Raw genomic sequence first — 27,174 nt, 5'->3', positions numbered from 1 at the left:
ACTTTTATCTTAAACAAGCCTAAATTTTGAATTGCTCTGAATGTTACAAAGTCACTATGATGAATTGAAAAAAAAATCTATCTTACTGGAACTAACACCCACTGGCCCTGGTTCTACCTGAGTGAGCTCATATAGAAAAATATATCTTCTCCACATGAAACATGTCAATTCTTCAAATGTTTTAAAAAACCCCATCACAGTCCTTTCAATGAATCTCATATAGTTGGTTTTAAGTTCTCATCCTGTTTTATTGAATGTCTATTCTGAGCCAAAGATATAAACTTGTACCAGTTTGTTTTTATTATTTTTTTAATTGAAAAACATCTAAAGAAGATATTTTTGTTAAGCATAAATATAGGGTATAACTTAAAAACATCCCTTAATTTCATATATTCCCAAGAGTTTAGCAATTATTTGAAATACAATATTTGTAAATCCTTCAGGAGACAAACAGACATGACACTGTAAGATTTCCAGTTCCACACTAGAGGACAGTAGAGCTACTTTATAACTTATATTCTAATTGCTTGCCACATAAAAGTCAATCTTTCCCAAAGCCATGCACTCTGTTTCATAACTGTTTATAGTACTCCATTAACACTTGCCCCTGTTCACTCCATCGAGCTCCATTCTACTTTTATTCTATTTCCTGTATTCTTCACAGTTCCTTTCTAGTGCTCCTACATTTTCATTCCTTAAAAACTCTGCCCAGAGCCTGCCATACACTAGTAAATGGTACAGCTGCGATGAGAATGGAGGCTGTGCTCCAACACACCATTCACAAAGACAGAATGAAGCTTTTCTCTAAGAATCCAATATACCCTGATTATAAAACCATCATAAATTACAGGTTTTTCTTCCTTTCCAAGTACCAGAAACATTCAAAATGATCGAATACTTGCATAGTACTCGCTATATGCCAGACATCATTCTAAGCAAGTTACAATGTTGCTGCACTTAATCCCCATAGTAACCCGTGAGAAGTCACCACCATTATCTTTCTGGACAGATAAGGAAACAGAAGCACTGAGAAGAGGTCAGTGAAAAGTCCAGCAGGTGGCAGGCAGAGCAGGAATTCGAACCCTGACCATCTGCAGGGTTTATATACAGTGCTACATCAAACGCCATGAAGCATAATGAAGACAGCAGCAATAGAACCTTTAAATTCATGTAAATTACTGCTTTTATGAAAATCAGATATGGAAATCATAGCAACACTTATGGAATAGGTCACTACAGGCAAACAGCCATTAGGTGACATTCTCAAATCTTGTATGATAATCGGATCCAAAAAATGCACATGAAAAGCAAAGTCCCACAGGACAATCATTAATATCTTATCTAATAAAAGAGTAATATGCAAATTGACCATCACTCCAACACACAAGATGGCCAGCAGGGGAGGGCAGTTGGGAGGGACCAGGCCTGCAGGGGAGGGCAGTTAGGAGGGACCAGGCCTGCAGGGGAGGGCAGTTAGGGGGGACCAGGCTGGCAGAGGAGGGCAGTTGGGGGGGACCAGGCCTGCAGGAGAGGGCAGTTTGGGGAGACCAGGCTTGCAGGGGAGGGCAGTTGGGGGCGACCAGGCCTGCAGGGGAGGACACCTGGGGGGGGACCCAGGCCTGCAGGGGAGGGCAGTTAGGGGCAATCGGGCTGGCAGGGAAGCAGTTAGGCGTCGATCAGGCTGGCAGGCAGAAGTAGTTAGGGGCAATCAGGCAGGCAGGCAGGCGAGCGGTTGGGAGCCAGTAACCCTGGATTGTGAGAGGGATGTCCGACTGCCCGTTTAGGCCCGATCCCACCGGGACATCCCTCGAGGGGTCCCAGATTGGAGAGGGTGCAGGCTGGGCTGAAGGACACCCCCCCCCCCCCGTGCATGAATTTCGTGCACTGGGCCTCTAGTCATAATCATAAAATCATAATTTCTTATAAAAACAAATAATAATTATATAGCTATGTATAATTTATAAATACAATCTATATTATGACTAACAGTCATTATGACTTCATTGCTTAGCCAAACCATTGTAATATTTTTTTTGGCAAAGTTGTTAGGACCCATTATTTTCTCCAATACAACTTAAAACACTCAAGTGATTTTCTTTTCATTTGTGGTATTAAGACCATATTAATTCTATTTGGCATTCAATATACACCCTTAGATGAGTTTAAAATATGTGAAGCAAGTGACATCAACAATACCAAAGAAAATGTATGACAAGGACCAAACAGAATGCCTTATCTAAACTTTACATACAATATGGTACATATGTGAAAGAGATTGCAAATATAGGTCGCAGGTCAATCCATAGCATGATGAACTACATACTATATTTATCCTTTTATTTTTTAAATTTTCACCCAAGAATATTTTTCTATTGATTTTTAGAGAGAGTGGAGAAAGACAGTGAAATGTCGATGTGTGAGAAACACATCGATTGGATCGAACCCGGGACCCTTCGGTCTGCAGGCCGATATTCTCTCCATTGAGTCAAACCTGCTAGGGCTACATTTATCCTTAGCAATAAACTTTACTGCCTATGATAATGGAACAAACCAACCAAATAAAGTTTATCTTTAGTTTAAAAGGACTGCCAAAGCCTGAATTTTGATTGTTGACTCTGACTAGTAATATCCATCCACAATAAGAGACGATTATGACTACCTCTGGCTTCGTGTGACGTCCTCACTTCACTTTCTGTTCTCTCTTCGAATTCTTCTCTGACATCAGCATGCTGATCTCTGAAAAAACAAAACACACACACAGGCATTTCAATAGTTTGTTCAGCATCGCATCTCAGCAATTGTTTTACTTAATTTAAAAACAAAAGGTGCCCTTTAAATGTTAGAAAGAATTTTTAGTTCTACTAAGAAGCAATTAATGCGAATAACATCTAAATGTCCATTTTCTCATGATCAATTTTCATTTACTGTCCAGAAAAGAGATTTTAAAGCTAAGAATGGTATTAAGATGAATTATTCTGGGAAATGTAGCTATTGAATAATTCAACTTCAAATTGAGACATGCATTCATGAGGAATTTTACTTGTATTGTTTGGTAAGACAATTAAAAGATAGAAAATGCTTTCAATGTCCATACCGTTTAATCAATTTACTATATATACTCAGTGCCAGGATCTGGGATTGAGGCTGAGATTGGCTCAGGAGAATCAAAATTCTAGGAAACTTTGCCTGGCTTCATCAGTTCAAATGCATAGGCTGAACTGATCCCACTCTTTCTGACCAGGAATGATCTCATGCTAATCTAAACCTGACAAGGATGCTCTAAAATGTAATGGATTTATTACAATCTTACCTCATAGCTCTGCCATTAAGTCAGGGACAAAAATGGCTTTAAAGAGAACCAGGCACACACTATTTATATTTTCTTTAAAGCTACATTTCAGATATTTAACATTTTTCCACCTAATCTATTCCATTCTGAGTTCAAACCAAATCCCACTTTGAAATTCCCTGGGACTCTTCAGGTTATGGTGCTGGCCTACACACCGTAGTGCTTTATGACATCCCATTCACGATGTTCTATTGTTTCATAGGTGGTGTTACCTTTACAAAGAGGCCCTGAGTAAATTTCAAGAAAAGGGCAAATACATTTGAAACCAAATATGTCAACAAAGTATAAAGGAGTTTTATGGTCTTCATTATAAAGGCACTCATTTACTCTCCATTTGGAATAATAATTTAACATGATGCTGTGTAACCTCTAAACAAGAGAAGTTCTATGTTTAGAATGGGGATGTAATAATAACACCTACCCCAGGAAGGCATTATGAGGATTAAATGAGCTAATGCAACTAAAAGCACCAAGAAAAGTGCCTGAAATATAGGAATTTTAGAATTTTCAAGAACCAACTTACTTCAACATTTTTTTTTGCTTGAATTGAAATATAATCATAGCTAAAATCTTACTCAAGAATACTCTTCAGACTTTTAATTAGGACAGTGGAATCCACTCAAATGGAAAAATGTATTCTTTATGAGTCAGCATTCTCTTTCCCTCTGTAATTATGTGTCATGCTTTAGATGTCTTACTATCTTACTCTAATTATGCTTTGTGGTAAATATGAGCCAAACAAACATTAGAAGAATAAGTACATAATAACAGGATGGCATCTAAATGCAAACAACTGTATTTCCTCAAGTTTACTTATTTCCCATTTAAGAGCAATCCCTAGCCAATTATGTTTCAATCAGTTCCATTTAAAAAGAATAATGAAACAATCAATGATTTTGCTTCACTGTAGAGATTTAAGCCAATATCTCTAAATCCAACATTAGTTTGGCTTAAAATAAGCCCACCTTTCTCTTTCCAGACAGTTTATTCTAATATCAAGGGGCTTTATTAGAGCTGAAAAGCACCTGTACTCCCCAGTAACAAATGGGAGACACAGTGAATGTAAAAAACAGGATTTTCTGTTTTGAATGTTAAAAGAATATCTCCTTGAATGACCCTAGCATTCCTCTCTCCCCCACTTAATTTCTGGGCTGATATCACTCACAGGTAAAAATTCAGAGAATGAGAACCTCAGGGTTATATGTTAAAGGAATTATAAAAGAGTACTTGAATTGTTCCTAAAACACGTGGTACAAATGAAGAAGGGACCATGCCTGAACAGCTTTAAGACAAGGAGGATACCATCTTCAAAAGGATTCACAAAAAATGACTAAACTAGTGGGAATTAAAACTTTATGTCTATGGCCCTGTCCAGTTTGGCTCAGTGGATAGAGCGTTGGCCTGTGGACTGAAGGGTCCTGGGTTCTATTCCGATCAAGGGCACGTACCGCAGTTTCAGCCATGGCAGGGATGAGTGTAGTAGGCAACCAATCGATGCGTCACATCAATGTTGCTTTCTTTGTGTCTCTCGCCCTCCCTTCCACTCTGTCTAAAAGTTAATTGAAAAAAATACTACGGCCCTAACTGGTTTGGCTCAGTGGATAGAGTGTCGGCCTGCGGACTCAAGGGTCCCTGGTTCGATTCCAGTCAAGGGCATGTACCGTGGTTGCGGGCACATCCCCAGTAGGGGGTGTGCAGGAGGCAGCTGATCGACGTTTCTCTCTCATGGATGTTTCTAACTAACTCTCCCTCTCCCTTCCTCTCTGTAAAAAATCAATAAAATATATTAAAAAAATAATTAGGTAGTTTTCAAAAAAAAAAAAAAGAAAAAAATACTACGGTGGGGATTAACAACAATAACAACAAAAAAAAAACTTTTATGTCTATGGATAACAGCCGAATAGAGTTTTTAAAATTAAATTCCTTTTGAGATGGTACATTTGCACTAGTTTTAATACAACATGGCCCAGGAGAGGTAAATATGATTTACTATTTACTTAATGACTAAAAATAAAACATTGTGATTAATAAGCCTATCAAATTATAATTTAGCATAAGGAACATGTTATCGAAGAAAAGGAATATAATGAGAAAATACAGTGGATATTAATTATCAAGTTGCAAGGAAATGCACTCCAGAAAACCTAGTCCAGCAATGAATCTAATCAATCCCCATAAAATGAAAAGCCCTAACCAATAAAGTGAGATTTGGGAAATAAAGACCAGGTATAAAAAAGAGAGTGCATTGCTTTCACGTTGTTGTAGAAAAGAAAACTCACTGCTTTTCGACTGTATATAAGAGTCTCCTGGGTCAGGAATTAGTGCTATTGGAGGAGACAAAACAAGAACCTGCTACATTGTTCCACAACTTCACAGGCATGCAACAATGTGCAATGGTCTCTTCCTTTCACTGTCAATGGCTGCCTTGGTGCCACAGCCGCTGGCATCAGAACTGAGTGTTTTAACTAAAATTGAGCCTCTCTCTGGTGTACACAAATAACTGCATAAATATGACTGAGATTCCCGAGGGCCGAAATATTTTAAAACTTCCACAGCTCCTAACCCATATCTGGCAGTCAGTTGTCAAAAAGGGGGAAGAGACTTTATAGCAGGCAGGGAATGATGACTCATTGAAATGACTTTCTCTAATCAGCAGTGTCAAGACCTCAGGCTCAGAAAATCTTTAGAAGAAAAAAAAAAAATTCCTGAAGATTCATAATTACCTTTTGAAATCCATTAAAACTGTTGGCTCTAAATTAATTGTATTCTACTTGACGTTATAGTTTTTGAAAAGGAAATAAATTTGTATATGCTTATAGCTCATCTTTTATGTTAGCTTGTTTTCCTATCTATGTAATAGAGCCCTCCTTGAGGGTACAGACTGGTTCTTGGTGTGAGTGACAAATCTGATTCATCCTAAAAACACAAATCAGAGCAATAGCTACAATTTCTACAACTGCTTTATGTAATTCTCAGAGTGGAAACACAGGTCCTACAACATGAAAACCCATTTTAATGACCTATAATGAACTGAACAGGCTGGATTTTTTCATTGCATTTAGCACTGGGTACTTACTTGCTTTGCAAGGTAACAGCATTTAGCAGGTATTTGTTAAATGCTTTATTGCGTTTCTGTGGTTAAAACATTAACTCTGAGCTTAAAACGTTAAGTAACTTTTACTAGAGTTAGCACCTAATATAGAAACATAATTACGAACAGCTGCAGAATAGATTTCATGAGAATAAGACTATGTGGGATACATGACGATGTTCTTCAGCGGGTAACACATTGTGAATTATTACTCCAGAGAAGGGTCTTTATACTCTGTAATGGTTCTCGAAACCTGGTTTATAGATCACCTGCATCCATCACCTGGGGGTGCTTGTTAAACATGAACTGGGGTGCACCATACATTTCCTGAATCAGTCTCTGGAGATGGCACCACGTGGGTTGCCTTTTGACAAGCATCTGGTGATTCTGATGCAAAACAAATTGAGGCCTATACGTTTCAGGACGCGCAGAGACTTAAGGTTACCAGGCCCCAGAAAGCTCCTCCGCGGACTGGTAGAGCCAGGACGAACCATGTGGCCGCCAGGCGTGCTGTGGGGGCACAAGTGGGCTGCCTCGCTCCCAAGTGAGGAGAACACCTTTTCGCTGAACGCAACAGGCGAGCACCACCCTCCTTCCGCATCTGATGGATGAGCGCATGGCTGGGAAAGCCTGCGCACTCACATCCCTATCTAAGCTCGCACTGGGAGTTCACGCACAACTGACCATCCATTTGACAAGTCACTGCAGGAAAAGAGATGCAAGCACTCAGGGTGGAGCCATCTTAATGTGGGCGGAGCTTCCCACCAGGATGCCCGAACCCTCAGATGCTGGTCCCTGTGTCCTCCCAGAGGCAGCCCCGTCCTTTTCCTCGGTGCGCCATTTCAACGTTGTTATTTCTCTGGTGCCATTTTCTACGTGGGCCAGGAGTTAACAGTTTGGGGAGCATTGCTCTAATTTATAAAAGGGTGCAGGCATGTATTTGGGGGAATTATTACATCATTTAATAACCCCCCCTCAAATATCTAGCCTGGAGATCTTACAAAGCTGAAGAAGTCCGCTGTTTTACTGGAACAAAAAGGTTATAGAGCCCCAGCCAGTTTGGCTCAGTGGATAGAGCGTTGGCCTGCGAACTGAAAGGTCCCAGGTTCAATTCCGGTCAAGGGCACATGTCCAGGTTGTGGGCTCGATCCCCAGTGCGGGACTTGCAGGAGGCAGCCGATCCATGATTCTCTCTCATCATGGTTGTTTCTATCTCTCTCTCCCTCTTCCTTCCTCCCTGAAATCAATAAAAATATATTTAAAAATTTTTTTTTAAAAAGGTTATAGAGCAGTGGCCTTGACGTTATATAAGACGCATCTCCTGGGAAGGCTGGTGGAAAACCATCAGTGGTGTCATGTGTGAGACAGGAAAGTGAGGAATGAGGGGCCTGAGCTCCAGTCTGGAGGAGCCGATGAAGCGTCCCTGAGGAAGTGAGTTAACCTGAAGCCGGCAAGATGAGAGACGAGCTAGTAGGAGATGGTTGTAGGCAGAGAGAAAAGATGTCGTGGCTGCAGCATTGTTTAAAAAACAAGCCTGGTAGAGATGAAGCAGGAGAGTTAGGCAGGAGCCACATCCAGAATTAGGGTCTAAATCAGCCGTGGGCAAACTACGGCCCGCGGGCCGGATCTGGCTGTTCTATCCGGTTCCCTTGCTCTCCCCTCCGCTCCTTTACTTTGAATTTATATTAGTTCACACAAACACTCCATCCATGCTTTTGTTCCGGCCCTCCGGTCCAGTTTAAGAACCCATTGTGGCCCTCGAGTCAAAAAGTTTGCCCACCCCTGGAAGACCCTAATTTACTCCCACAGACTCATAGGCTCCACCTGAAAGATTCTGGTGGGCCAGGCTTCCAAATCTGAATTTTGTGAGGCCCCAGGGAATCTGGTGTGAAGCCAAGTTTGGGAACTGCTGCTGGGGAAGAGCAGCTGTCCACGACTCTGTCTTGAGCAGGTGGCCTGTGAGGTGGCCCTTAAAATAATGCCGCCTGTTTCTTTGCTGTTTTCAGGTTACACTTTGAATAGAGCTCTCAAACGAGATGATTCTAGTAATATCAGATTACCTGTCTTCTTTTCCCATCAGCACTGCTCACGTGGATGTAATTTCCCACTCAGGATGTAATACCTTTTCTTTGCCTTTCTAAATAATTTACTAAAATTGGGCTTTTTTTTATGCCCTTTGACTCAGCAAGAGACAGTTTGCACCACCAGAAGTTGACCCTGAAGCAAAGATTTGATTGCAAGGAGTTTACTTGGGAGGTGAGGAATAGCATCCGTGGGAGGTTGGGGTTGGGGGGGGGAAGGGAGACAGGGAAGGGACAGCAGTGAAAGCTTCCTTGCCGTACTGGCTACCCCCTGGACAGCAGGAGCACAGGCCGCTGGGGAAAGTCTGTGAGTCTGTGTAACACACATCTCCGTCTTCCCACACGGGGGTGAGGGAGCTGGGCTATTTACACAGCAGTTGCCCTCACCAGAGAGGGAGGCTGCTAGGGAAGGCAGGACACACTAATGCCCCTGCACATCTGCCCTGCCGCACAGTGGGCAACGCAGCCAGACCCAGGCTCATCCTGCAGGAGAGCGGACCGGGTGAGACAGGAAAGTCAGCAGCTGTGTGCCAAAGTGGGAGTGAGTGGTGAGGGGATATGGACTGGATGCTGACGGCATTGGCTGTGCCATCCCATTCACCAATCTCCGACGCTGGGCGGTCACCCGAATGAGAAATACAATGGTGTTGCTTTTTATCCAGGCGCTGCCATGACAGATAAATTAACAGTGTCACCTACTTCTGCTCTGAGACTCTGGCCCCAGGAATCCGGCCTGGAGTCCAGACAGTTAGCAAAGTGATATGACTGGCCCTTTGGAGAATTTTACTGATGTTTTAAACAATATCATGGCTTTTGAAAAATCTAAAACTCTAGGTATTCTTCCCACGTAGTGAGAGTCAATGAACTCTGTACCTCTAATTACTACTCTGTAAATTAGTACTTTTATTTGTCTTAGAGTAAATTTCTTCAAGTGATACTAGTATATCCTCATTTTAGGGTGCTGGGTTGGGTAAATGAGTTCATGTTATATTAGCCATGGTTTGGAGGATTAAAAAAAATCATCACTGTTGTTAATAATCAAAGAAGTTACCCCATGCATAGGGCAGAACTGCTTGTCTAGAAGGATACTGATGCTGGAAATGCCATTACTCCATAACATCGCTGCGAATTCAGAACCAGATGCAGTAATTCAAATATCCACTTGTTCTTTCATGAGGATGGAAGTAGTACAATATGAAAATAAACAAAGAACTATGTGCCTTAGATTTTAAAACGCTCCATAAAAGAACCCCCCAAATGTGAGCATGATGGAGCATCTTCCTATTAGTCTGCTGTTTCTTTTAGCAGTGTCCGCAGGTAACAAACATAAAGGCACAGACCACATACTTAAAGATGTGTCACACAAAGCTTAGTTCCTTACCTAATATAATCCACTGAGGCTAAAGCATCCCAATTCAACTCTAGAAGTGAAATCAAAACTAAATGACTGAGCTTACAGTACAATTAACATGTTAAGGTACGTGAAATAAGGTATATGTAAGCACTTGGTATATAATGAACATTAAAAAGAAATAATGTTCACAAGGAGTTTGCCATCTTTGTAATAATAGCTAGTTCTATATAAATATTGACCAATTCATTCAACACCAACCAAGTTCCACTAAAAGGAGAAATAAGAAATCCTGCCTGACTTAAATGTGCTTGTATGAATACTTTCCTTAATTAAAAAAGAAGTTCAAGTGCTGATCCCCACCATCCTTTCACATTTAATCGGGTGTATTTTCAATAATGTACATGAAAGTATTACCATAGAACATAAAACATGTAAGGCAGAAAACCTCTTTCTAGCAGAAAACTTCTAAACAACATTAATATCATCACGTAAATTACCTGATTTCAGGAGATGAGGAGATTTCATTTGTGTCTGTCCTTTTATTTCTCGGAAATGATGGACTAGCCGGAGGCATCTCCCCACTTAAGCGATCTGGAAAGATGCGGTCTTTGTTTAAATTGATTTCTGAATAGGGACAGTTGGCAGCACTATATATCAAAAGAAAAAGAATAGAACATTCCTATTAGAAAACACTTCTTTCAACTGAAATGGCAGACTACAGAATATAAAATTCCAAAATTTAACTGAACAAGTTGAATTTATTTATATATGTGTATATGTATGATTAAATAGTATGAAATAGTTGTCTTTAAAACATAATTTGTTTGGTTTGTTTGTGGAGCTCGGGGGGAGGATGAAGAAGGTAAAGGAGGTCAAATATATGATGATGAAAGGAGACTAGGCACTAGATCTGTAGAATATGGACTTTTATATGACTTTAGTTCTCCTTTAAACTCCTCCCATTCTTTGACCTCTCAGTAGACCAAATGAATGAATCAGCAAAGGGAAAATACCACGACGCAGCCAATGCTAATCAGGCCATCTGGCTACTGAATCTGCCCAGAGAGGAGAATACTGTATCCACATCCAACTCTTTTACTGATCATTTTGATTTCGGCAGTTAAAAACACTACATTCTGAATCCCACTGTTGAGATACATGTTCTATTTCAAACACGTCTTTGATCAAACCCAACTATTATAATTTTCAGAGAAGCCAACAACAAATGCTAGTCAAAACATAGGCCTTTTCTTGCATGTTCATACAATTGATTATTCTTACTAAGAGAGAAACTTTCTTTGTTATCTAAGCAAAGAATTCATGTTTTGATTTATGCAGTTTCTCAGTAAATTAATCCAAAGAGAATTTTCTCATTATGTTTCCTTAAACACAGCATTCTCAGCAAGGACAAAAGTAAGTGCCAGTGAAATGAGCCTTTCAGAGCATATCCATGATGCAGCAGCCACTCCACAAGTCTACTAATGAAATGGAAAATAGTCTGTGTCTGTTAAAAATTAATATCCTGCCAGATAAAGAGCGCCGAGTGTTGTAAATAGGAGATCAGAGTTGGGAGACTAAGAAAAGCCAGTGGAAGGGGCTGAGTACAAGGAAGATTGGCCTTGGGCAGGAGCTAACTCCCCACTAGTTCTCTGAATTGCATCCTCCTCCCTGACCAGCCGTGGGCAAACTACGGGCCCGCGGGCTGGATCCGGCTGTTCTATCCGGTTCTCTTGCTCTCCCCTCCGCTCCTTTACTTTGAATTTATATTAGTTCACACAAACACTCCATCCATGCTTTTGTTCCGGCCCTCCGGTCCAGTTTAAGAACCCATTGTGGCCCTCAAGTCAAAAAGTTTGCCCACCCCTGCCTAGACAGACTTATGCAGAGACCTACCGGTTATGCCCTAAACACAGCTTCTTTACCAATGCATGTCTTTTAAGGCATAAGGTCTACTTCTTCTCTTGTTCAAAAAAAAAAAAAGTAATTATCCACTATGGTTCTAAATACACTGAAATATTGCCTTATTACACGTCTCAATAAAGTCTTCCATGTGAAGGGGGTGTGGCCAGTGGAAGGACAGTACAGTTGGGGAAAGGAGGTCCTGGGAGTGGCCAGGGCCTAGGGCGGTAGTAGGGGAACGACTTTCCACCAGACCTGGCGGTGACAGGCAAAACTCGTGGCTCGGACCAAAAGCACTTCTAAAGAGATCATGGACACTGTCATAAGGTGGGTTTTCTTTCCAGAAGACCAAAAATAAATCTTTTAAAAATTTTCTACTGCAGCCCAACAAAATGTCTTTTCCTTCATAGGTACATGTGTCAAAGTTTCAGTATTTGGTTACCACTTTGTGTCTCTGTTTTAATTATGTACAGCTTATACATAGTTCCATTCATCCAAGAGATATTTGAGGGTTGGGTCTAGGACTCATTCATGGAGCAGGGCCCTCACAGGCAGTGAGAAGGAAGTGGCCAAGAGCACAGACCCTTGAGTTACACTGACTGCTACTCCCAACTCCCTCCTCAACCAGCTGTCAGTTAGGCAAGTCAGTGCACCTCTAAGTGCCACAGTGGCCTCTTCAAAAATTCAGAGAAAATAACAGTTCTGTATTTCAGGGTCATTTGAAGGTCATCCAATATATGTAAAACAATCAGTGCAATATCTCACAGAGTAAATTAATGCTCAATAAGTGTTAGCTATTAAGGAAAAAAACTGCTGCTCAGAAATATTTATTGAACAAAAGAATTTATAAATATCTAATGGAAATTCAGCATGCTAATGAGTTATTTCTGGCATTGAGACTTACATAATGTCTGAAAATAATCCAGTCTTCTTTACTTTGCAACAGTAAATAACTTCTAAGATGCAGTATTTTTAACTCAGCTTAAATTAATCATGTAACTTTTGGATTGCAATCATACAAACAACAAAAAGGGTTTCTAAATGGATATTTGCAAATGGAATCATCACCCTTTCTATGCTCAGACTTTTTACTCTAGAACATCCTGAACCTCATAAAAATAACTCAGGAGGAGGTTTGCAAAAGGAAGATAAGCAGCATTGTATGGAGGTGGTAGAAATGAAAGAAAGAGGAAACTATATAAAGAAGAAAATAATCACACCAGTTTTACAATTCCTATCAACTCTCAGAGAAACAGCCAGTGCAATCTTTAGATATGTTAAAGACCTGGATTCACAACCTGCACAATCTACATAAACAAGGAATCGTTTTTTTTTTCTTACTGGGCAATCCAATTAACATGCAGGCAGAACAGCTTGTTTAACATACACCTACATAGATAATACTTTTGTTCTTTAAAAAAAACACACACTTAAATCACAGCAATTTCTCGGTATTTCAGTAAAAATTTTAAAAATCTAAAAAAGACCCCAAATTGCCTAAATAATACATTCAACTTCAAATGTATAAATTTGGTTTCTTTTTTAAGTTAATTAGAGATAAGAGGAAAATATAGAAAAATGCTTTTTTGATCAACACATTCTCATGTTTGACTATATTTGTGCTTTCTGTGATCTTAGCTAATCTACAACAATATTACCTCTTTGTATTCAAATCATTGTGTCACCCAATCACATAAATTGTTCTACCAAACAACAGGACCTACCCTCTTCTCATTATTAATGTTCAACCCAAAATAACTGTTTCAGAAGCTAAGTGTCTACACTAGTCATAAAAGCCAAATAACTAGAGTAAATCTATTTTAAACTGTGAATACATTCTCTCCCAGGAAGATTTAACTACAGATATACTCTGCGTTTTTACAGGATCACCATGGTAACCACAATTCCTATGGATCTGAATTTAAAATTAGTTCACATCTTTTCAGTATACATGAAAACCATTATCTTGTACATATAACACCCCCTATCTGACCATGTAAGGAATCCCCACGTGAGCCACAGTACCCCATACCTCTGAGGGCCCAGATGTCTTGCTCTCTTAAAATGACCAATCCCTTTACATCCTGGGGTTGAGCATCCACCTTGTTCTGAAGCTTCCATTAACTCTAAGGGGCCTATGACAAAGCAAAAAAGAAAGGAGCATAAAGCTAATCAGGTTGTGAGAGTGGAAAAATCCAATTTGGAATTAATACATAAATCAGTACATATAATAAAAAAAAGGAGATCCTATAGAAGTAAAAATGTCTTGAAAGTCTCTACTTCGAAAGGTGCTCCCCGCTATGACTTTGTTCACAGTATTTTGTCTTTCTTCAATAGTGAAATAGTAAACTTTCATCCAAAACCCTTTCAAATGTCACACATTCCAGAGATACCTAATATGAATTAATGAGAAGATTCTAAACATTTTTTTCAAGTAAATAACATAATATATGAATTGTACACTGTGAAAACTTTAAACACACTGGAGACAAAAGAACAGTTACAGATCCCAGTCAAGCTACCCCCTTTCCACATTTCAAACTCAGTTAATATGAACCCTCCTAGATGTAGATCTGATACATCCAATACATGTTACCAGGTTTTTTGTTTTGTTTTATTTCTCCACATGAAAAGGACAACATAGATGTGTACTATTCTGAAAGATTCTTCTTTGGTCTTTAAGTAAAAGACCATGTCTTATAAATTGTTGCATCTCAATAAAAATAGTCTTTATGACTGTTGCATAGTATCTGCTGTATAAGTGTACCACAGTTTATTTAACCAATATTTGTTTCCAAGTCTTGTTATATTAAATATACTGTAAATAATACCATGTCTTAAAAAAATAATTAAAAAAAAACAAAACTGTAATGTTGCCCTAGCCCAGTGGTCGGCAAACTGTGGCTCGTGAGCCACATGCGGCTCGTGAGCCACATGCGGCTCGTGAGCCACATGCGGCTCGCGAGCCGCGGTTTGCCACTCTGTTGACTAATGAGTTTGCCGACCACTGGGATAGGGGCTTAATCACAAGGAACAACAACAGCCTGTAATTATTGGAATCGAGAGTCTAGGTCAGTGGTCGGCAAACTCAGTCAACAGAGTGGCAAACAGCCGCAGTTTGCCGACCACTACCCTAGCCAGTTTGGCTCAGTGGATAGAGTGTTGGCCTGCAGACTGAAAGGTCCCAGGTTTGATTCCAGTCAAGAGCACATGCCTGGGTTGCGGGCTCATCCCCAGTGGGGGGCGTGCAGGAGGCAGCCGATCAATGATTCTCTCTCATCATTGATGTTTCTATCTCTCTTTCCTTCTTCCTTCCTCTCTGAAATCAATAAAAATATATTAAAAATAAATAAAAATAAATAAAAACTGTAATGTTCACTGAGATAATTGTAGATTTGCATGCAGTCATAAGTATGGGAGGTCCCTTTAAAAAAATGTTTTTACTGATTTTAGAGAGAGAGGAAGAGAGAAGGGGTGGGGGAGAGAGAGAGAGAAACATTGATCGGTTGCCTCCTGTATGCACTCTGACCGGGGACTGAACCTGCATCCTGGGCATGTGCCCTGATAGGGAACTGTGCTGGTGACCTTTCGGTGCACAGGAAAATGCTCAACCAACTGAGCCACACAGACCAGTGCCAGAGGGAGGTCCCTTATACACTTGTCCAGTTTCTCCCAATGACAACATTTTGCAAAACTCTATTATAAACTCACTGTTAGCATACTGACAAGGATACATTGAATTTTGATAGTCTAACAAACTGCCTTCCAAAAATTCAGTACTAATTTTAAAAGGTGATGACCACTTCTAAATAAAAGTAAAAGAATGTCTATACTCACTTTACTTTTTCAGATATTAAATTTTTTCTTTATATATTTTTTTGCTCCAAGTAATTAAAAATGTAGTAAGAGAGAAAAGAATTACATAGAGAAGAACTGTATAGCATAATTATTTATTAATTATCATATTGTGTTCCATATTAACAACTATAAAGAAAAGAGAATGATAAGGGAAAAGAAAATATTAAGCATTACACAAGGAAATGGGAACATTTTTTGTTATCCTTGGGTTTCTTACTCAAAGGAGGCTGAAGAGGATGCCCGGTCTTTGAACACCAGCCCACGGGGTGAATATCAGGAGAATCTGCATCTATCCAGTAATCATAGCAACTATTCCAGCCATCAAAGTGAACCTGGACAACAAAAAGGAAATTTAGCAATTCAGGTCTGCCCATCGTAATCATATTCATTCTCTCCTAACTTATATAGTAGGTTTAATACCAAATAAATTGTTTCAATTATTTAAATTACTTCATCCACACTATAAGAAAAGGAGCACTTCTGACCTATCTTCAAATTATCTAACCATCAATAAATGTCTTGCCAAAGGCACTTTTTTGGCAATACTTCTACACGTATGTTACATATACCTCCCAATAAGCAACTTGAGTAATTAAGATCTTCATAGAAGCAACACCAAACGCCCAATAAATATTACTAAGGTAATGCATAAATCAGGAAAGCGAGGGGCAGAGGTAGGGGAGAGTGGAGAGGCAGGAGAACCTTTTGTATAAATGTCAAGTCTCCTAAAATAATGTTAAAAATACTTTTAAAAAATGCAATGCTCTATTAACAATACCCATTTTACACAATTCCCCTCCATCAAATGCATTTTTAGCTATTTTTTTCCCTCATAAATAATTACAAGATCTCTCAAAGAGGTTTTACAGAGTGGTCAGTGCTACTATCTTTATTGGGCACCAGGTAAAAGGGCTGGTGGTCTTTCAGGCATGGTCACTAAGAATTGGGCTGCATATCTTGTAGTATTCCATATTTTTTATCTTGTAGGGTGGAAGATATACTGACAGGCTATATACACAATGGGGCAAAAAGTAGGTTTACAGTTGTGAGTACATGAAACAGGGTTGATTCTTGTATCATTACTTATTAATTAGAGGCCTGGTGCATGAGATTCGTGCACGGGCGGGGGGGGGGGGTCCCCTCAGCCTGGCCTGTGCCCTCTTGCAGTCCAGGAGCTCTTGGGGGAGGTCCGACTGAGGGCTTAGGCCTTCTCTCTGCCTAAGTGGAGCGGGCCTAAGCCCTCAGTTGGACATCCTTAGTGCTGCGCTTGCCAGCCGTGAGCCCGGCTTCTGGCTGAACAGTGCTTCCCCTGTGGGAGTACACTGACCACCAGGGGGCAGCTCCTGTGTTGAGCATCTGCCCCCTGGTGGTCAGTGCGTGTCATAGCGACCGGTCGTTGCACCAGATTCATGCTCCGGTGGGGTCCCTTGGCGTGGCCTGTGGGGATTGGGCTGAAATCGGCTCTCCGACATCCCGAGGGGTCCCAGATTGCAAGAGGGTGGTTCTTGGGTGACACAGCCCGGATTTGGGCCCCCTCCTTTCTGGTTCCAGGTGCATCACCCGAGAACCGCAGCTGCTAAGTCACCCCAGCTCGGCAGCTCCTGTGTTGAGTGTCTGCCCCCTGGTGGTCAGTGTGCATCATAGCTACTGGTCAGACGGTGAAATGGTCGGACAGTCGCTTAGGCTTTTATATACATAGATTATGTTATTTTCCATATAAATAACTATAGACCTACTTTTGCCCCATCCTGTATGTTTTACTTTTAAATCAAGTTTGCTATCTAGGTTTCCTTTTTAAAGTCTATGAATCTCTTACTCCTTACAAGACATTAAAAACTGAACAATAAATATTCTAGAATAACGCATGAGTGAATGTATTGGTAATCATAGAGTGGAATAACCAAAATCAAAAGTCATAAAATAAAAGACAATTAACAAGAATATTTGACAAAGGTTAACGCAGATCTTCCATTATTTATAAAATTTTAATATTAAGTAATTATATAATGTTAAAAATAGTGAATTAAATGTTAAAATTTCTATTTTATAGAAATACCACATTTGAAAAACCTCAATACTCAGGTTTTTCATGTTATTTTATAATTTATTTTCTTATACATTATCTCACTAAAGATATTTAAGGGTTGACTTTTTTAGCAAAAAATTAGACTTCTACAGCTTAGGACTGTGACCTAGTTTTGCCATTGCCCTTAATTAATAAGGAATTCATTTACAGTCTTTCTGAGCCTCAGCCTCATTGACAAAATAATGATAATAACATAAATGTCTCACATGATTATCACCACAAATGTTACCCTGTACACCTTGTAAATCTAACATCTGGCTGTGGTTATAACTATTGTCATACCTAACAGAGATTCTAAATGATCCTGTGAAGCAAGCAGAACACACATTGTTCTGGTTTGCGGCGAATTTAATGATGAAACCAGAAACCAAGACAAGAAGTTCTGACTCCTCCCTTGAAGCAGCTGCCATCCTTCACTTCATCATGCTGAGACGTGACAAGCCAGACCCATCCTCCTGACATCTGCTTACTTTAGGAGAGGGACTCGGCTTTTAGTACCCCAGCTCTAACTAAAAACCGATTATATTCATAAAATTATTTCTCTTTACTTGTCCTGTATTAAAAGGCAAGATATCCTTCTGAAAAGTCTATATCTAATATATCCCATCAAATAACATTAGCCTTCAATTTTTTTAAAAAAGAGCATACTACTGGATAGTGAGTTACTCTATTCAGAGGAAATGTCTCTATTATCTATGTAAGAAGTCTTCTCTTAATTATGACTGACTTTTACTATATTGAGTGTGCGTTTGGAAAAGTAGATATGACATTAAAAGCTAGTCATAATTAAAGAAAAAATTACATAGATTAAAGAAAAAAACTGGGTAAATTCTGATTTATGAAGATGCACAGACACTTAATTTGCCTAGTCCTGTGGTTTTACTAATTTAATTGTACGACTTCACAAATTAAAGGTCTGCTGAAGTTTCCATCCAAGACATCTTGCAACAAGAGGCAAAGCAAAACCACAACAGAAAGCACTCACTTTTATTCGGTGATCATCTGTGTCTGCAACTGTGGCCACTCTAATGAACATGGGATTTCTTTTGTCTATGACCTCCAGCTTCATTTTTTTCTGGAATCCATGTGGAGGTTTCTGCAACAAAAGAAAATTTTATACAGTGAAATTAAGAGGAAGAGAAGGTAGGCTCTATGTCACAAAAACAGATCCAGAGACAGAGAAGCATCGATCAGACCATCAAACCTCAGAGGGAAGGTAGGGGAGCGTGGGGGTAAGGGGGAGAGATCAACCAAAACTTGTATGCATGCATATAAGCCTAACCAATGGACACAGACAATAGGGGGGTGAGGGCATGAGTGGGGGGGATGGGGGGTAATGGGGGAATAAGGACACATATGTAACACCTTAATCAATAAAGAAATAAAAAAAGAATTAAAAAAAGAATTAAAAAAATAAAATTAAAAAAGATGAGCCATTCAGAAAACCAGCCCTTCAAACCCTCAAGTTTCAAGAATGGCTTTGGACCTCACCCTCCTTTATAAAAAACACAATCCCACATCACATGGCCAAACGTAGTCTATAGAAGCAAATAGAAAGCAAAAGATCTTAAGATGAAATTAAAAATATTTTGATTATTTGATTAGCCATAGGGAAGATAGAATTTTTTTTTCTCATTAGAGGGAGCCATCTTGGCAAAAATCAACAAGCATGAAAACTATTTTTTAAGAGAACATTAAAATGCCAGAATTAAGACATGAAGATTAAAGGTGATAATGAAAGCAAAAAGTTTAAGATATCTTTGAAAGAAGAAAATTAGCAATCAAAACATACCATATAGAATCACTCTAGTAGGAACAGGAATGAGAATAAGGACCTACAACTCAATAGTCAGCAGAAAGCCTTAAACCTCTGAAAAAGCTAGGGCTACTAGTAGAAGGCAAGGTAATTTATTTGCTATGTTAGACAAAGATCTTAAATTTTCTGAAATTCACATCTCTCTTCTGTAAAATGGGTGAAATAAAAGTGTTTCTCTGAAAATTAAGTGCAAAAATTATGTATAGCATACAAAACAATCAATATGGCACCTAAAAGCCAACTAGAGAAATCATTAAAAATCCTAGCAACTTATACACAAAAGGATAATTTAAAGAAAAGTATTGTTTATAATACTTATGTAACATAAAAAATTTTAATATTTAACATATCTTTCTTTACCTTTAAATTCATGGGAAATATAAATTATGAAGCAAGTTTTTTGAGATGGAAAAATTTTTAAATACATTTTATTTCTTATTCTTCCTTTACACAGAAATGAGGTTTACTTTTAATCTTAATATGCAAGAAACAATGACCCAAGTATAGAAAGATAATATTATAAAAGCAGATGACTTTGTATTTTGGTAAGTAAACATGCTAATTTATAGCAACAAAATAAAAATAGCACCTCAGCTTGCCATAAACAAATGAAAAGGAATGATTGGATATAATTTACTTTAGAAAACAATGCCCTGTCCTGCTTGGTCTTTCAGAATACCTAGCTGACCCTGGCCAGTGCGGCTCAGGTGGTTGGAGCATCCTTCTACACACCGACTAAAAGGGGTGGCAGGTTCGATCACCGGTCAGGGAACATACCCTGGTTGTAGGTTTGATCCCCAGTCAGGGCATGTGCAAGAGGCAACCTATCAATGTTTCTCTCTTGACATATATATTTCTCTCTCTCTTCCCCCTCCCTCCTTCCTCTGTGTGAAATCAATTAAAAAAGAATAGCTAAAAAAGAAGTTTGTTATACAAACAACTGACTCCACACCTACTCAAACAGAATTATTTTCCAAGGAGCTTTAAAGTACAAAATGGAAATACTTTTTAGATGCCAACAACAAAAACCACAGTAACAATTTTGACTTTCAAAACTATAAAAATTCAGAAACATCATTCTGGCCTTCAGTTTTCCTCCCATTCCTATTCCAATTCATCAGTACTCTCTCTTTCTGTTCTTAAGTTTCAATGAATGAACATTATCACCGACACAAATTAATCAAACAGTATAAAATATATTCTCTCACCACTTTGAAAGCTCTTGCAGGAGCAGGTAAAGAATTGGTTTCTTCTAAATATTTATCCCAAGAAAAATGTTTCACATTTGGATAACCTAAGAGTGAAAAAAATTAAATCCTATTAGGTTTAACCAAAATGATAGTGAGAACCACAAACTGACCTATAATATTATGAAATGCTATCATTATAATATAGGAAGTTACGTTTTTATTACACATAATAATTTTAAACTAGCTCCACATTCAGAACTATTTATAGTAATAAAATTGCTTTCATCTTGATCATGATTTCCCTATCAACTTTTAAATGAAAATTTTATATGTATATGTACAATTTACTGTCTCAGGTAAGAATTGTATTATAACACAAGACACATACAAAAACACATTAACACACAAACATAAATACCCTTTAATCTAGCAATTTTACTTCTAATACTCTAGGAAATTCTCATATGTGTATTACAAAGACCATTGTAGATGTGAAAATGCAAATATCAGTTAAATGACCATCACCTACAGAACTATGCAAAAAGCTGTATAATACATATAAAAGAATTTATTAAAAAGAACGAGGCAGATTTATATATACTAATATGTGAAACATTCCAGATATATCGTCATATTGTTAGATGAAACAAACATGACAAAATATCATACCATGTCTAAAAGGACCACCCTTCTCCCCTCCTGCCCCCTGTCCTTTCTCCAGAGTCCAAATTCCATTAGGCAGCCCCAGGCAGCAATGAATGGTAGCCCCGAGCAGGAATTAACGATAGTCCAGTAGAGTGGGAAACTGACTACATAAAGGGGACTGAAAACACCAGTAAACATATTATAAATAACAGAAGCCAGATTTCTCATGGACTAAAACGAGAGGTATAATTACCAAAAGTGGAAAACCAGAATAAATTCAGTGTTGTGAAATATGAATTAGAGCTAATAATAACAATTCATGGTTTTTAATATGTATAAATGACATAAAAATAAAGATGAATAAATTTTTATATATTTACATATTTTCTATGTCCACTGAGAAGATGGAAGCAGCAACACCCCAACAGTAATGATCACATCTAGAGTCCAGATCTTACTTTCTAAATATCCTTCTCTAGTAAAAGGACCATGCAGACTGGGAGAAATGGCTGACTTCAGGGTTGGGTCGGGGAAGGTACAAGATAAGCCTAACTGAGCCAGAAAGTAGGACGTTCTCAAAAGGATATGGAAACCAGCTTAAAGCGGCTCCTACTGGCCAAATCTGAGAAAATCTGGACATGAAAATAATGCTAGTAATGAATTATAACCCACTGGTGACATCAGTAATCTGTGGGTCCACACCGATATCAATAAGTTAAATGAATAAATGGGAAGGCAAGAAAGCTATTCTTCGTGTAAGAATATCAACTCATGTATAAGGAGTAATAAAATAAGAAAAATTACCATTTAGCAACTTTCAGAATAATAATTCATACTAGAAACATCAACAGATGCTAAAATCAGTGACTGACATACGAGTGAGAAACAGGGTATTTATAGACTCTCAAAGCATCTCTCCATAAACTACATTGGTGGAGAAACCTAAAAAATACGATCTCGATCAATTAACGGTAAAATCAACCAGTAATGAGACAAACTGACACCATGTGCCACCTGAAAGGATGTAAGGAGAACACAGCATTGTTTCTATGATTTCCTGCCAAAAACACATAACCTGGGTTTAACCATGAGGAAACACCAAGCAAACCCAAATGAAGTAACACTCTACAGAACGAAGAGACTAATCTGCAATCTTCACACACTGCAGTTATGAAAGTCAAGGGATATGACAACTAAATGCAATGCTTGATCTTTTTGCTATAAATGCCCTCTCTGGTACAACTGATAAACTTGAATGGGTCTACAGTACTATTCTTGCAGCTTTTCTGTACATTTAAAATCATTTTCAAATAAACATTTTAGAGAGTAAATACGCAAGGATTTCTGTGTACACAAACATTTACAATATATTTTTAAGGACCCCATCTTCCACAATTTAAGTAACATTAAAGCTGACTGCATGTATGTGCATATATAGAGGCAAAGAGGTTTTTCTGGAAAGACACAGTGGTTATCTTTATTTCCACTCTAAACTTTTTTTTAAGTATGTCTTAAATATGTAATTTCAATAATTCAAAATAAACATCATTTAAAAAGGCATGAAGACTTTAATTCTAGGGGGAGAAAACAGTAGATTTATTATGTGATTAGACAGAACACAGACATGGCCAGCAAGTGCTCAAGGAACCGATCCACAAAGTAGCAGGGGTGTCAGAGAGCAGCTGATATCAGAGATCAAGCCAGGAACATGCCCACAGCAAAAAGGGCCTCGAGAAAGAACACCTATTATGTCATGGAGTGGAAGAAGAGAGTAACACCAGTTCAGGCCCTACCAACCAGTCGCATTACTTGGAAGGTGTTTTTTTTAACTAATAAAACTCTGTGTATTACAATATATTTCACAAAATTTACCATTTTAACCATATTTAGGTATATAGTTAGTGGCATTGATTATATTCACAATGTTGTGTGTTTGGCACTTTTTAACATGCAATTCTGTATTTTCTTAATTTGTCAAAAGGTATATATTTTCTTTTCTAATGAATGGTAAAAGTCCATGAAAGGTTTTTGCCTCACATCAGAAGTCAGCAATCATGCTTTACACCACACCTTCCCAGGTACCTAACTCAGTGTTGTGAAGACTTAACCAGGAACCTGTTGTTCACTGGTTCTGTTTATTTACCAGTTCCTTGATCAGGACCAAAAAGGTGATAAGGAAAAAATCAGACTGATATCAAATTGGGAAATCTAAAGGAATCCTCAGCCCTAGCCAGTATGGCTCAGTGGATAGAGCATCAGCCTGCAGACTGAAGGGTCCCAGGTTTGATTCCAGTCAAGGGCACGTAACTTGGTTGCAGCCTCCTTCCTGGCCTGGGCCCTGGTCAGGGCATGTGCAGGAGGCAACCAATCGGAGTGTTTTTCTCACATCAATGTTTCTCTCTGTCTTTCCCTCTCTCTAAAAATCAATGGAAAAATATCCTCGGGTGAGGATTAAAATCCTATATAATAAAGATGTAATATGCAAATAGTTGTTATAATTGTCGTTATGCTGTGAAGCATAATGACTGGATCACGGATCAGCAGGAGGGTGGGCAGCGAGCTACAAGAGGCAGGGCAGCAAACTATGAGGGGGGCGGGAGGGGCAGAGGGAGCTACAGGAGGGCGGGGCAGCAGATGGAGAGCTACAGGAGGAGGCAGGGCAGCAAGCTATGAGGGGGGGCTGGGGGAGGGGGGAGCTACAGGAGGGCGGGGCAGTGGACGGAGAGCTACTGGAGGGCAGCAGCGAGCTACTGGCCCATGAATTCATGCACAGGGCTACTAGTAAATAAATAAAAATAAAGGAATCCTCACAGCAATTTGGATGGTGACGGTGGTGATCACTACTCACCAGTTCCCAATATTACATGAGTCACAGGACACAGGAGAACTGATTAGAAGTCTTTCAGGCAGCACCACATCTGGGCCACAAAACTACTAATACCTAGCTTTAACACTTTATGATTTATGTAAATATTCTTTCACCTTCAAAACGGTTTGGTAAATCAGTAAAGGAGAGAGGCTTCTGTTCCTTCACATATGAGAAAACTCAGAAAGTGGAAAGGACTCGCCTCAACCATCACAGGAATGGATGGTCCCCTGAGAATAAATGTCCAGACACCCGTGAGATACAGTAAAGAGGAACTGGGGACAAGCCTAAAAATGGAACCAGCTGTTAGGATGGAATGAGACAAGTATCTGAAGCTCCAAGCTGAGTCTCTGCTATTTTCATGCTGCGGGCAATATCCACCCAGCAGCTCCCAGCAAACCAAGGAGCCATCCTTTCCCTGAGAGAACCGCGTCTTCATTACTCGCATGAGTGTCCACAAGCAACCTCTACAGCCAAGTGACTGCTGGGAGCTGATGACCCTGTCTTTTCACACAGGCAGCAGTCACGGCACCTTACACAGTGATGCTCAGACACTCAATGCCTTAATTATGATGGTGAAGTCACAGCATCGGTTCTTTAGCACATGAAGATAAGCTCAAATTGACAAAGAAGACTATTTATCAGCAGTTACACTGTTCCCTGTTAAAGACAGAGTGAGTAAGCTGAGATGGCACTAGGCTGGAGGCAGACAGCTGAAGTACCTGACGACTTCAGGTGGCAGAGAGGTATTAACCACTACCATAAAGCTGTGAAATCTACTTTCAGAACCAGAAATCACAACAGAAAAAGGAAAAGTGAACGCGTGAGTTCTGATCTAGGGAAAAACACCCGAATCCCACTTCGACGAGCACATTGTGCTTTTGGACAGGATGGACCTTGACACGGATGGTCCAGGCCCCACCCACAAAGGCTGCCCATATGTCCATTTCTCCAGGCTCATCAAAGCCTTAGACAATTCACTTCTATGGTTAGACAACATATTTAAATGTGTATTAACTTAAAGGCTAGCTAGAAATGAATTTCCATTTGAGAAATGAAAGATCTTTTAAAACAGAACTTGCTGTTTTTCCAAACAAGACAAAGGTGGGGAATCTGGAGACTAAGGCAACATTTCTGTACTTTCAGGTGTATCAGTGTCAGCACACTACTGCCTGCAGGCAGGCGGCCCCTTTTTGCGAATCAAGTTTTACTGCAGCACAACCGTGCTCATTCATTTACATACTGTCTGTGGCTGCCTTTGTGTTTCATCTCAACTGAATAGTTGTGAGAGAGACTGTGTGGCCTACAAAGTCAAACACATTTACTACCTGGCCCTTTACGGAAAACATTTCCTGACTTCTGATATATGAGAACAATATTAGACGTATAGTAGACACAAACCTGGAGGAGTGATAAGAGCTCTTCTATGTTCTTTACACCAACCAACAGGATGAATGTGTGGGCTGGATGCTTCACACCTGTAGATTATATAAATTTAAAAATTGTAACTATCGGGATAAATTGTCAAGTACTAGTAAAAGTAGAAAAACAGTAGAGATTGTGAACACCTTATTACAATCGATCTTATTTGGAAAAAAATTGCTAAACCAAAGGATCTTTCACTCACCTAATATATTAATACCAAGAACTGATCACTGCATGTAAAGGCCATTAGTAGGGTCCCTGATAAGAGCCGTTTTAGGGGAACTGGGGCTAGGAAAGGGCAAAAGCCTGACTAGAGTGGGTTTAAAAGGAGGAGGAAAAGATGGAGACAGCTAGTACAGAAAATATGCTTACGGAGTTCTGTTCTGAAAGGAAGCAGAGCTCTGAGACATTAGATAGCAAAAGGGAAGCTTGTTTGTTTGTTTCTTAAGTTGGGAAATATTTAGGGGAAGCTGGTAAGGCACATAAGGAAATTCTCTGTACTATTTTACAAACTTAAAGTTTACTAGTAGAATGACTTCAAAATAACATGTTTTTTGAAAGGATGGGAAATATTACTCCATTTATTCAAGAAATATATGCTGAGCAACCACCATGATCAGGGCACCATCCAAGGTGCTAAGACTACAACAGCTATGGAAATAAACAAAAGTCCCTGCTCCACTTGGGTACTGGTAGGAATAATTCAATAGAAAAGGGTGACCTACTGATGCAGAACAACTGACTCAGGGAAGGAGGGGTACCATGCGTGTGAGGGCAGCGGTGCATCGCCCAGTTACAGAGAAGGGCCTGTCTGTGGGCAGAGATCAGGAAGGTACCCAGCAGACGAGATACTGGAAGCACCGAACATCCATTCCGACTGTGTCTTTTTTCTCATGCAATAGGAAGCAAGATTACCAGCTGAGAGAGAGAATAGGTAAGGGAGTGAGAAATCTGAGGGGGGAAAGATAGGAGTGAAATTTAGTGGTCTGAGAGACTGGACAAGGATCTGTATTAGAATTATAGGGCAGAACTAAGGGCCCACTTGAGGTTAGCAGTCATGAAGGTGAAGTCAAACCAATCAGCATGGTGTGTGTGTGTATGTGCACGTGCGCGCACACATCTCTTTCTCCAGCTATACTCAATTGCCTAGGCACAGGCATACAGCAGGCAGAAAGTTGGATGCAACCAGAGTTGGTATTTTGCCAGGCAAACACAATATTCACAGGAGTAGCTATAATCCTACATAATAAGAGCCTAATATGCTAAGTGTCCGGTCGGTCAAAGCGTAAAATGCTAATGATATGCTAAGGCCGCTCAACAGTTCGCTATGATGTGCACTGACCACCAATGGGCAGAGAGTCAACCAGTCACTATGATGTGCCCTGACTACCGGGGGGCAGTCACTCCGACCGGTAGGTTAGCTTGCTGCTGGGGTCCGGCTGATTGGAACTGACTGAGCGAGATGGGCCAGACATGCCCTGAAGCCCTTCCACGGTCCCTCCCTGTCTGGCCAA

The 27,174-nt window shown here is 39.5% G+C and overlaps 1 protein-coding gene across 2 annotated transcripts in view; it reads right to left on the bottom strand.

The window, feature by feature from the left end:
• Positions 1–27,174, bottom strand: part of L3MBTL3 (L3MBTL histone methyl-lysine binding protein 3) — a 95,185-nt gene that overhangs the window by 9,602 nt on the left and 58,409 nt on the right. For both annotated transcript variants that reach the window (XM_080664594.1, XM_080664595.1), the window contains 7 exons: positions 25,637–25,713; positions 20,743–20,828; positions 18,704–18,814; positions 15,850–15,964; positions 13,807–13,909; positions 10,373–10,522; positions 2,660–2,736 (listed from right to left, as the gene is read on the bottom strand). In XM_080664594.1, coding sequence (XP_080520720.1) covers positions 2,660–2,736; positions 10,373–10,522; positions 13,807–13,909; positions 15,850–15,964; positions 18,704–18,814; positions 20,743–20,828; positions 25,637–25,713 — 719 coding nt within the window. The remainder of the gene's footprint in view (positions 1–2,659; positions 2,737–10,372; positions 10,523–13,806; positions 13,910–15,849; positions 15,965–18,703; positions 18,815–20,742; positions 20,829–25,636; positions 25,714–27,174) is intronic.

The sequence above is a fragment of the Plecotus auritus genome (assembly GCF_963455305.1).
Source record: "Plecotus auritus genome assembly, chromosome: 4".
Classification (NCBI taxonomy): Eukaryota; Metazoa; Chordata; class Mammalia; order Chiroptera; family Vespertilionidae; genus Plecotus; species Plecotus auritus.
This window is presented reverse-complemented; position numbering and strand designations above follow the sequence as displayed.